Raw genomic sequence first — 13,615 nt, forward strand, 5'->3', positions numbered from 1 at the left:
ATAGCAGAGGGAGGAACACTCCCAAATTCCTTCTACGAGGCCACCATCACCTTGATACCAAAACCAGACAAGGATGTCACAAAGAAAGAAAACTACAGACCAATATCACTGATGAACATAGATGCAAAAATCCTCAACAAAATACTAGCAAACAGAATCCAACAGCACATTAAAAGGATCATACACCATAATCAAGTGGGGTTTATTCCAGGAATGCAAGGATTCAATATACGCAAATCAATCAACATGATACACCATATTAACAAACTGAAAAAGAAAAACCATATGATCATCTCAATAGATGCAGAAAAGCTTTTGACAAAATTCAACACCCATTTATGATAAAAAACCTCCAGAAAGTAGGCAGAGGGAACTTTCCTCAACATAATAAGGGCCATATATGACAAACCCACAGCCAACGTTGTCCTCAATGGTGAAAAACTGAAAGCATTTCCACTAAGATCAGGAACAAGACAAGGTTGCCCACTCTCACCACTGTTATTCAACATAGTTTTGGAAGTTTTAGCCACAGCAATCAGAGAAGAAAAGGAAATAAAAGGAATCCAAATCGGAAAAGAAAAAGTAAAGCTGTCACTGTTTGCAGATGACATGATATTATACATACAGAATCCTAAAGATGCTACCAGAAAACTACTAGAGCTAATCAATGAATTTGGTAAAGTAGCAGGATACAAAATTAATGCACAGAAATCTCTGGCATTCCTATATACTAATGATGAAAAATCTGAAAGTGAAATCAAGAAACCACTCCCATTTACCATTGCAACAAAAAGAATAAAATATTTAGGAATAAACCTACCTAAGGAGACAAAAGACCTATATGCAGAAAATTATAACACACTGATGAAAGAAATTAAAGACGCTACAAATAGATGGAGAGATATACCATGTTCTTGGATTGGAAGAATCAACATTGTAAAAATGACTCTACTACCCAAAGCAATCTACAGATTCAATGCAATCCCTATCAAACTACCACTGGCATTTTTCACAAAACTAGAACAAAAAATTTCACAACTTGTATGGAAACACAAAAGACCCCGAATAGCCAAAGCAATGTCGAGAATGAAAAACGCAGCTGGAGGAATCAGGCTCCCTGACTTTAGGGTATACTACAAAGCTACAGTAATCAAGACAGTATGGTACTGGCACAAAAACAGATAGATCAATGGAGCAGGATAGAAAGCCCAGAGATAAACCCACGCACATATGGTCACCTTATCTTTGATAAAGGAGGCAGGAATGTACAGTGGAGAAAGGACAGCCTCTTCAGTAAGTGGTGCTGGGAAAACTGGACAGGTACATGTAAAAGTATGAAATTAGATCACTCCCTAACACCATACACAAAAATAAGCTCAAAATGGATTAAAGACCTAAATGTAAGGCCAGGAACTATCAAACTCTTAGAGGAAAACATAGGACACTCTATGACATAAATCACAGCAAGATCCTTTTTGACCCACCTCCTAGAAAAATGGAAATAAAAACAAAAATAAACAAATGGGACCTAATGAAACTTCAAAGCTTTTGCACAGCAAAGGAAACCATAAACAAGACCAAAAGACAACCCTCAGAATGGGAGAAAATTATTTGCAAATGAAGCAGCTGACAAAGGATTAATCTCCAAAATTTATAAGCAGCTCATGCAGCTTAATAACAAAAAAACAAACAACCCAATCCAAAAACGGGCAGAAGACCTAAATAGATATTTCTCCAAAGAAGATATACGGACTGCCAACAAACACATGAAAGAATGCTCAACATCACTAATCATTAGAGAAATGCAAATCAAAATTACAATGAGATATCATCTCACACCAGTCAGAATGGCCATCATCAAAAAATCTAGAAACAATAAATGCTGGAGAGGGTGTGGAGAAAAGGGAACCCTCTTTCACTGTTGGTGAGAATGTAAATTGATACAGCTACTATGGAGAACAGTATGGAGGTTCCTTAAAAAACTACAAATAGAACTACCATATGACCCAGCCATCCCACTACTGGGCATATACCCTGAAAAAACCATAATTCAAAAAGAGTCATGTACCAAAATGTTCACTGCAGCTCTATTTACAATAGCCCGGAGATGGAAACAATCTAAGTGTCCATCATCGGATGAATGGATAAAGAAGATGTGGCACATATATACTATGGAATATTACTCAGCCATAAAAAGAAACGAAATTGAACTATTTGTAATGAGGTGGATATACCTAGAGTCTGTCATACAGAGTGAAGTTAAGTCAGAAAGAGAGAGACAAATACCATATGCTAACACAGATATATGGAATTTAAGAAAAAAAAAAGTCATGAAGAGCCTAGGGGTTAGACAGGAATAAAGACACAGACCTACTAGAGAATGGACTTGAGGATATGGGGAGGGGGAAGGGTAAGCTGTGACAAAGCGAGAGAGAGGCATGGACATATATACACTACCAAACGTAAGGTAGATAGCTAGTGGGAAGCAGCCGCATAGCACAGGGAGATCAGCTCAGTGCTTTGTGACCGTCTGGAGGGGTGGGATAGGGAGGGTGGGAGGGAGGGAGACGCAAGAGAGAAGAGATATGCGAACATATGTATATATATAACTGATTCATTTTGTTGTAAAGCAGAAACTAACACACCATTGTAAAGCAATTATACTCCAATAAAGATGTTAGAAAAATAATATTAAAAAAATGGAATACAAAGCCATAAAGTCTCTAACAAGATAAGCAGGTACAAAGAAATCCAGGAAAATATTAAACAGAAGGATATGTTTATCAATTCAAAGCAGGCTTTCAACATACTATATTACTATACTACAGAAACCAGTATCTACTAACTGTTTTTTTAAAGTAGGACCTAAGATGCAATTTGCTAAAAACAGCAACTGTATCTATTAAAAAGTCATCTTATATTCATGTATCAGAGGAAAAAATTATTATAAGAATCAGGAAAGGCTATTAAATCATCACACACATGAAATCTGAACAACAGTTGCTAAAATACAGAAAATAAACATTTTTTTCAGCCTAAGATAAAGTCTTTATATTTTATTAAAGATCATTATGAAGGAAGGAACACAAATCAGGTCATTCTCAAACCCTTCTTCCCCCTCAAAGACACAGATTGTGCTTCATTCTTCATTGAGTTCCAAGTGTTGGGCATAATAAAAATACTTAGTGAACATCTAATGATAATAAAAATGGTACAAAACCTTTAAATATAACTTTCAAAAATATTCTATTCTGCCATTCTACTCTTTCTTTCCCACGAACCAAATCAGTTAAGTCTGGCTGGGGATAAAATTTTAACACAGTTTACCCTCTAATATCAAAACAACCGATAACCCCAATCCTAACACTCAGGGGTTCCTACAACTAGTATCCATTAAATCAGCTTGTTCCAATCAAAAAACTATCCATTAAAAATCACCTCCAAATCATACAGTCTATGACATAACTCACGAATAATCTCTTATCAGAAAAAGTGATATAAGCCATAAAGAAACCCTATTTCTTGGAAACCAAGAAGCACAATTATGCTTAGTTATGACTAAAGCTGAACCACACTTACTTTAAATATTTAGATAAGTCATCACTCAATTCTTTAGGGATGTAATCCGATATCAGACCATGGGCATAACAAATATAATCCTCTGAAAGAAATAGAATGGAGAATGAAAAAAAAATTAGTAATAATTATGGTAGTTTTACAGTCAAATTGACCAGAGTTCAAATTCTGGCACTGTCTGGCCTTAGAGAGTCACTTAAGCTTTTTTTTGTGAAACGGGGATGCTCATATCTATCTGTCACAGTAGTGGGGTAATCTGATGGATGGATATGTAGGATGATATCAAAGATATGATGAGATAATCAAGCACAATACAGTAGATGCCCACTAAATAACAGGTAAAAACTCAGGGTTCTTTTCTTAGCTGAGGCCCTTGAATACAGATAAAGTTCAAAAATCAGATGTAACAATATGAAATATTCATGTCTTTTTAAAAGACTAATCTTTTCTAGGTCTGTTTCAATATAAAATAAATCTAATTATTTAACAGTAAATGAGTATGCTCATTTAAGAGAAATAATACATGATATGTCTCTATTAAGTACTTGCTTTATAAGAGTCCTGAATGTTATATATACCCCCAAACTAATAAAATGCCTTAAAAAACAGAAAAAAACAAAACTCAGCAGAGAGTATAATCATTACTTCTAAAGTATTTGGATTCTCAGTACTAAAATGAAACTCTGGTATCAATTAAATACAGAACGTAAGAGAAAATCTGTTTTAAAGCTCTGTTCCTTAATTCAGTATTTTTTGTAGAATACTAGGGGATAATCAAACTTAATAGATGGGATAATCACAAGGGGATATAAACTACCAAAAGCAATATCCCAGGTTTGTTGCTGGGATATTCATTTTCTTCTTTTTTTCCTTTCTCTTCTACCTTCAACGTTAGGATAACAATTTGCCTCAGTATTACTTAGGAAGTGACTGCTGCCTGGTCCACCTCATTCTCAAAAAGTCTTCAGTAAGAGATTTTCACTGCCAGCACAGAACTGAAAGTTATCACTGGACCCTTCTTAAAATATGCTCATGGTTCTGAGTTAGTAATTATCTAATGAGTCATGAATAGACAAAGAAAGTTATTTTAAGAAAGCCAATATATCATCTGTTTGCTTCTTCTGGTAGCATATCAAGCTAAAGATCTAAAAAAGGAAAGAATGCAGAGTATAAAGCTTACGTTATGGCTGGGAACCTAAATGGTCATGTAGCCAAGCCCAGACTCATATTTAGAGATTGGTACAAACACTGGCCTCAGAGCAGAAGACCTGGCCTGCTAGCTAGGATGGGTGACCTTGAATAAGTCATCTGCTTCTCTAAGACCACAGGTTTTCATTTTTAAAATGAGAAGATCTGTCTAAATAACCTCTAACACCCCTTCTCCTACTTTAACAAAAATCTATGGTTTTATCCATCCATCCATCCATCCATCCATCCATCCATCCATCCATCCATGCATCTGTCTATCTGTCCAGCCATTTGACTCAGTCCCTTCTCTTCTTTTGTTAAAGCCAATCAAAGACACTGATAGCTGGTAAACTCAGATGTCAAGGGCAAGTCTACCACTCCCAGAATGGCAGAAGCCAGCTATTATCTATATGTACAACGTACTGTAAGGTGGATTTCTGCGAGTCGAAGATTGCCTGAATTACCAACAGGCCACCGTTCCTAGTTCTTTTTTTTTTTTTTTTTTAATGATGAAACTCTGATGTTTTGGAGTTGTATACTGGAACAGGGGAACACTGAATTGGAGCTTAAAGTCAAAATAATGTCTGTCCTACCATTTCAGAAAGTTAATTGTATTAGATAGCTGTTTTTATTCAACTACACATATAAAAATAAGAGGACACTACACTGTAAAAAAGCAAAAAATTTACCTTAATAACCTAAAAGAAAAAACTGCCAATTGAATAAAGTTTCATCTAAAATCAAAATACTGAGACCTACAGTAGGACCTATGCTTCTTGAGAGTAAGATGCAAACAGATACAGCTCATTGGAAATCCTGGTGCCACACGAACAGTACAACAGGAAGGTTATGAGTGTGGGCTTAAGAGTCAGGCAAGCTCCATTAGTAGCTCAGCTCTACCATTTACTAGCTGTGTGACTTTGGACACAGCCTCAGGACTCTCACTGTAAAATGAGACTTAGATGGAGGGTCAGATGGGCTAATGTGTGCACACTGGCAGCTTAGTAAAAGGCTTGGCACACAACACACCCTCAATAAATGATAGCCAGGGTTGTTAGGGCTGTTATTACTGTTAGCACAAAATATATATTTCTCGAATGAATGATTTAAGTATCAATTAGTGAAAGAAGTGAACTAAGGCAGAAGTACTACTTGGTTCTGAAATAAAATGCACACCTGCCACAAGATCTACGAGAACACATCGGCAAGAATGTGAAGCTTCTGAGACATTAAGATTTTAAAATCATAAGACTGGCATTTACTCTGGTCAGCAACTTACTCCAGACAAAAATAATTTCTGATGAAATGATTTACTTACCTTCCTTGTCACTGGAAACCGGGTCACCAGAGAAAAATGCAGTAGACTGTACCCGGGCACCGACATTTACATTATTGGTTTTTAACGCTGCCATAGTCTGATTAACCTATGAAATAAACGAAAGGGGAATATCAGGGTATTTTCAACTAACTTTAGAAACCCCATGACTTTCCAGACAGTCCTCAATCCAGTTAAGATCCAGGAAGAAGTAGTTGAGGATCTAGAAATACCTTCACCAGATATCACAAGATGAGAGATAGCTGCACATCTGAAGAAAGGTGAAGGGTAGTAACAGCACTACGGGATGAGCTCAGTACATGGACTTCCTAAGGCCTACACAATATGAGAGCACTGACTCTGGAGGCAGGCTGCTTGGGTTTGCTCTGTGACCATGGGCTAGTTACTTAACCTCTCTGTGCCTCTATCTATGAGAGGGGGATAAAGATAGTACCTATCTCATAGTACTGTTGTGAGGATTAAATGAGTTAATGTACGTTAAGCTCTTAGTACAGAAAATGGCACAAAGCTTATATGTAATGATTTTCTAAATAGAATAAATAATATAAATTTCTCACTTCCTAGGAATTTAAGAAAGGAAACACAATCAATAAACATAAACCTCACTTTGCTATTTTGTGTCATTATCATTTGCTAAGAGCAAAAACAAAATGCCAAGTTTCTGCTCAGTACTTCTCATTCTTCACCTACACAGAATTCGACTAATGCAAATACTACTTACCATTAAAGCAAATGAAAAGTGAAACATGGGTACTTTTCAAATCTTTTCACCACTCTGTACATAAGAACCTGATTAATTCTGCAAGGTTCATTTCTATGTTCCCAAGTTCCCAATGTGCTCAGTAACATGATATTACAAACATGTTTTTCACATACAAGAGAGAAGAGAATCTTAGGAATCAGTACTAGAACTGGTATCCACTGAACTTACAAAAACTTTGTCATCCATAGATCTGGTCTGGCGAGATTCTTTGTCACGGTGAAAGTGTGCAATATCCTTAGACCAGTAGCTTTTTTGTTTTTTCCTTTACTATACCCATAATAAGAAATACACAGCAACCCAATACCCCAAAACATATATAAGTACGTTTCATACAGTCATACTTAATACTTGCCCATACTCTGTGCTATCTTTTAATACATCCTATCCTATTCTATTCCATTCCATTCTAAGAGAAATACTGATTGTGACCCACTAAATCGATTTGAAAAACACTGCCCAAGACCTTATATTGGTCTAATTCTTAGGATCACTAAGATACAGGGTTTGCCTGGAAGATGACCCCTCTTCAGCATCCAGACACTAAGCCTGAATCCCATCTGCCTGGTCCCCTGTGGGTCATGTGTGAGCAACGTCGACCTCTGAGACGCCTATAGGACTGACAGCATCAAGTGCACGTAGCCCTGGTATCACCTGGCTTGAAAGACTCAAGTCTACACCAACAAATAGCAAGAACTTCTTCATTCTCACTGGTGAGGACCACAGGGAAATGGGGATGCAGGTCAAAGGAACACATCAAGCTAAAACGATACATGAATTAGGGAGAATGAAAAGCCAAAGATTCTTCTTCCACTTGGAGGTCTTTGTACAGCTTCTCTCTTGCAGTTGATGTTCAAGATGGTCTTTGGGGTCAGGCTTACTACCTTCTCTAAATATGTTTAAAAAGGAGCATTAAACTCTTTCTGCCACAAGGCATTGGAGAGGTACCGTACCTTTTTTTCCAGCCATTTTAATGTCTTCTCTTTGCTGTACTTGTAATATTTCTTCTTGTCTATTTCTGGATTAAATTAAAAGAAAAAAAAAGACAGTGCAGTGGATTAAACAAAAAATAAACTCGTAAGTTTATATCGTATACAAGATAACAGTTTTAAAATATTTCAGGGAATTCCCTGTCAGTCCAGTGGTTTGGACTCTGCTTTTACTGCAAGGGCCTGGGTTCAATCTCTAGTTGGTGAACTAAGGTCCCATAAGCCGTGAGGTGTGGTCAAAAAAAAAAAAAAATCCTAATATTTTACACTTTTGAAAAACTCAATTTATAACCCTGGGAACATACTTGAGACATTAAAAAAAATCCCTAAACAGAACTGGGATACCTCAGATCTCAACCAACTATTAAATGAGTGGAAATTTAAGAAAGTTATCAAATTATACAAACTGTCCTTATCGGGAGAAATTTTTTTCCCCTTCTTTTTATTGTATCTATACGAGATGGTGGATGTTAACTAAATCTACTGATAGTCATTTCAAAATATATGTAAATCAAACCATCATTTTGTACAACTTAAACCTACACAGTAATATATGTCAATTATTTCTCAATAAAACTGAAAACAATTCTACAGATAAATCTGGAGGAAAGGTAATTTTTTAATTGAAGTATAACTGACATACAATATCATATTAAGTTTCAGGTGTAGTGATTTGATATTTATACACATTCTGAAATGGTCACCACAATAAATCTAGTCATTGTCTCAAAAGGTAATTTTTAAAACTCAGCAAATTAACATACCGAGCAATCTTAATTTTTCTGAATAATTTTAAGCTCACCTCAATGTTTTCAATGAAAGACTCCTTTTGTAAAATAAAAACGGAAATCTCAAGAAAGAAAATTGAAGCTAAATGCAGGTGCCTATGAAGTTCATTGCATTCATTCAGGAAAAGAATCTTGTTAACTATTTAGAGCTGTTCTGGTGGGATTAGTGGAGAAAGAAGAAAAGATATATCTATCTTGCAATGTATTACCAATATAGCCATAGCTATTTCAGGGGAATTTAGAGTAACGATAGGCTCAATCTGGCCCTTTATGGAGATAAAAGTTTCATCTCATATAAATTATACTTCCTCTCCTCACAATCCAGCTAGCTTTATGTAATCTAACGACTTAATGTCATACATGGTATATGATATTAAGCCGTTATTTCCTTGGTAACACTTCATTCACAGGGTTTCTTGCTTTCTGTGCAGTCAGCAGACGCAGCTCTTCCACTCCGGCCTCCCGCCTCCATGCAGGAGTTACCTTTGTGACCACTGGAATTCCCACGACCAGATGCAAACTCGCCACATGTGACTCTGCTTGAATTACACAGAATGACGCTTTCTCTTTCCTCATGATCATGGTGGGAAACGGAAACTGCTTGTTCAGGGGTGGTTTTCAGCAATCTGTTAAACTGCTTGAAGTTTCACTGAACGGTTGGTATGGGGAAGGGCTGGCCTGAGCTCTTGCACATTTCCTCCCCATTTCAGCCTGTGGTCGTCAACACTGTGGGCAATAGGAGGTGGATGGAGTGGGTGCTGGACCTTTGCACCCATCTCCTCAGGACACGTCACTGGAATAATGAAAATGAGGGACCCACTTCTGGCATTGCCAGAAGTTTGAGAATTCCAAGGCGCAATGCCTGCTCTCCTGGAGCCAGGACTGCTTGGCAAACAGCGTGCTGTGGAACCAAGGCAGATGAGGCTAGACTCAGCCTCCCTGGAGGTGATATAATATTTCTTTGTACAAAAATAGGGAGAATTCTAAGAGCATACAGCAGTCACTTAGAACATGTATGCTGCTGAATGAGTCTCAGACGTTCTGATCATTGCCTGAGACAATCTCGATAGAGGCTCAGTGGTCAGGTCTCTCCCAGGAATCCCACCTTGACTCTGCCACTCACTTGTCTCTTGTCTCTACCTCCAAATTTCCTGAAAGGACATTCTACAACCTGCCATAGCTTTCCTCCCTCTCGTTCACTCTCTGAGCCCCTTGCAGGCCCCTTCTTTCCCTCTGGAAATGCTGGTTCAGAAGAAGTGGAGACCAGGCTATGAGCCGTACTGCTGGGGCTCCTACACCCCCAGCGCACGATGTCACCTCAGGAAGTCACCTATTGAATGAGGTGATGGCACAACACCTGGCACACATCAAATACTTAGTATTAGTTATGAAAAAATTAAATTATAACTTGTTAATGATAATAACATCAGAGTCTAACGTATAGTCAGGCCTGTGCTAAGTTCTTCATACACAGTTTCTCACTGAATGCTCAGAATGAATCTCAGGTAAAAACTACTATTTGTCCCCATATTAAAAAATTAGGTTTGAGTGAAGTTAAATAAATTGTCCAAAGTCACTGAGCTGGTAAACAGGAGCATGGATTCCTTCCCAACCTGACTTCAAAGCCGTGCATCTGGTGTTCATTTTACTGAGATCAATTAGTCCTCACCCCACTCAGTACTTCCGCCCCTATTCCTTATGGGAAAAGACTCTCCACCATGGACCTATACAACCTTTCTCTTGGTCGTTCTGCATCTCTAATGGCTTTTCCTCTGACTCTTTTCCGGCTCCACTGCCTCCTCCTTGGACGCCAACTTGTATCTCTCTCTGGGCATGACTTCATCCTGTCTTAGCAAGACTAAACCCATCCAGGAAGCCCAGAGCCCCGAGCTGAGGCTCTGTGTGTCATCTTCCTCCCAAATCACCTTCCTGGTCGCCCAGGCTTGAGTCACTCCTGCCTTGCTTCCCACTGGATTCCGTGGGAGACAGGAAGGAGCCAACATTATCTTGTAGAGAACAACGAGGGAGGAAGAATCAAAACAAACAAACAAAAAAACCCCAAAACAAACTGTGTCTGAAATCAGGAGGCTTAGCTTCTTGTGCTGGATCAGTTCTACTTCATTTTTTAAAAAAAACAACTGTATTTAGGAATAATGTTCGTATGATTAACACACCCATTTTTGGTTTACAATTTGAGGAGTATGGCCAAATGTCTACATACAGTCATGTAACCACCAGCCCAAGAAGTTCCCCTGAGCTTACAGTCAATTCTCTCACCCCTATCCAGACCTCAGGTAACCACTGATCTGCTATGATTACAGAATTGTTTTTGCTTTATTCTAGAACATCATAGGAATGGAATCATACAGTAAGTACTTTTTTGTGACCCTCTTCTTTTGCTCAACACAATTTCTGTGAGATTCTTCCATTTTGCTGCAGCTAGCAATAGCTCTTTCCTTTGTATTATGGAGTAGTATCCTGTGTATGGATATCCCATGTTTTGTATACCCACTCACCTACTGAAGGGCATTTAGATTGTTTCCAGTTTTGGGCTATTTTGAAAAAGTTGCTCTGAACATTCTTGCACAAATCTTTGTATGGACATATGTCTTCATAACTCTTGGGCAAATACCTAGGAGTAGCATTACTGAGTCGTAAGAAATTGTCAAATGGTTTGACCATTTTATGCTTCCACTAGCCAGGCAGGTGAGTTCCCGTTGTTCCATAACTTACTGGTAGTGTCTGTCTGTTTTATTTTAGCAACTCTGGTGGATATCAGTGGTATTTCCCTGTGATTTTAATTTACATTTTTCTGATGACTAATGATATTGAACATCTTTTCATGTGCCTTATTCATAAATCTTCTTTTGTGAAGTCTGTTCAAACCTTTTGCTGATTTTTCTACAGGGCCGGATATCATCTTATTATTGTGTTAAAAGAGTTCCTTTTACATTTATATATATCTTTTATCAGATATATGTCATATAAATATTTTCTTCCAACTGTGACTTGTCTTCTTTTCTTAATAGTATCTTTCAAAGACCAGAAGATATTAATTTTAATGATATGTAATTTATAATTTTTTTGTATGGTTAGTAGTTTTTGTGTCCTATGAAATCTTTGCCAATCCTCAAGGTCACAAAGGTTTTCTTCTGTGGCTTCTTCCAGAAATTCAATAGTTTTCATTTTTGCATTTAAATTATTGATCCATTTCAAGTTAATTTTTCTGTATGACTCTGAGGTGAGAGTTAATGTTAATTGTTTTTCATATGGATATCCAATTTTTCCTGGTTATTTGTTGAAAAGATTATCCTTTCTCCCATTAAATTATCTTGACACTGTTGGAAAAAAAAAACAATTGGCTACATAAATGTGGGTCTACTTCTGTTCTATTTGGTTCCATTTATCTATCTATTTAAGCTTATACCAATGCCATAATTTCTTTATCATTGTAGCTTTACAGTAAGTCTTGAAATCAGGTTGTGTAAGTTCTCCAACTTTGTTCTTCTTTTTCAAAATTGTTTTGGCTACTGTAGATCCTTTGCACAGTCATATAAATTCTAGAATCAGCTTCTCAGTTTCTACCAAAAAAAAAAAAAAAAGCCTGATAGACATTCCATTAACTCTATAGATTACTTTGGAGAGAATGGACATCTTAACAATATTAAGTCTTCTAATTCATGAACATGGTATATCTCTCTACTTATTTAATTCTTTAATTTCTCTGCAATGTCTTGTAATGTTCAGTGTACTGGTCTTGCATATTTTACGTTTCATTTATCCTTACAACTTCATGATTTTTTACATTATAAATGGTGTGCTTTTATTACACTGTCCAATTGTTCACTGCTAATATACAGAAATAGAATTTTGCTATATTGACCTTATATCCTGAGAACTTATTAGTTCTAGTGATTTTTTTTTTTTGGTAAATTCTTTGGAGCTTTTTACATACATGACCATACTGTTTATGAAAAAAAGATAGTTTCACTATTTACTTTCTGATCTGCATAGCTTTTATTTATTTATTTATTGGCATGTGGGATCTTAGTTCCCTGACTAGGGATTGAACCCATGCCCCTGCAGTGGAAGCATGGAGTCTTAACCACTGGACTGCCAGGGAAGTCCAAATTTTTTTCTTATCTTGTTGCAAATGCTAGGATTTCCGCTAGCAGGATGAGGAGTTGATATCCTTATCTTGTACCAATCTTAGGGGAAAAGTGTGTTCAGTCTTTTACAAGTATGATATTACTTGCAAAAGTAATGAAGTATGATATTAGCTTATGTTTGTCATGGATGTCCTTTACCAGAAGGAAGAAGCTCCTTCCTATCTCTAATTTGCTGAGAATTTATATTATGACTGAATTTTGTCAAATGTTTTTTTCTGCATCTACTGGGATGATCACAGTTTTCCTTTTGTAATGTATAAATATGGTGACTCATACTGATTGATTTTCTAATGTTCAACCAACTCTGCATTCTTATGATAAACCTCACTTGGTTATAATGTACTATCCTTTTTACATAGTTAATTTGCAAATATTTTTAAAGGATTTTTCCATCTATGATCATAAGGGATACTAGATTAGTTTTCTTTTTGTAATAACTTCGATTTTGGTATTGGGGCCATTCCAGTTTCATAAAATTAGTTGGGAAATATGCCTTCTTCATTTAATTTCTAAAAGAATTTGACTAAGTATCATCATTTCTTTGAGTATTATTTTTTTCTTAAAGTATGGTAGAATTCACCAGTGAAGCCAGCTGGGCCTGGAGTTTTTTTCCTAGGAAGTTTTTAAATTACAAATTTATTTCTAACTAAACATTCCCCTGGACAAGATGATCACTAAGAAGTACCAAGCTTGAATATCCCAAAATACTATATAAGGATGAAGTGCATAAACTACTGTTTAATTTTAAAATTTACACATTTTGATAAGCAAGGTGGTTTAAAATATTCACGAAGGCCACAGATTACCCA

General features: G+C 36.7%; 1 protein-coding gene across 5 annotated transcripts in view; it reads right to left on the bottom strand.

Moving 5' to 3' along the window:
- Positions 1-13,615, bottom strand: part of RNASEH2B (ribonuclease H2 subunit B) — an 84,340-nt gene that overhangs the window by 31,202 nt on the left and 39,523 nt on the right. For all 5 annotated transcript variants that reach the window (XM_082859655.1, XM_082859654.1, XM_082859653.1 and 2 more), the window contains 3 exons: positions 7,814-7,878; positions 6,083-6,188; positions 3,580-3,661 (listed from right to left, as the gene is read on the bottom strand). In XM_082859655.1, coding sequence (XP_082715781.1) covers positions 3,580-3,661; positions 6,083-6,188; positions 7,814-7,878 — 253 coding nt within the window. The remainder of the gene's footprint in view (positions 1-3,579; positions 3,662-6,082; positions 6,189-7,813; positions 7,879-13,615) is intronic.

The sequence above is a fragment of the Leucopleurus acutus genome, assembly GCF_964270905.1.
Source record: "Leucopleurus acutus genome assembly, chromosome: 18".
Lineage (NCBI taxonomy): Eukaryota > Metazoa > Chordata > Mammalia > Artiodactyla > Delphinidae > Leucopleurus > Leucopleurus acutus.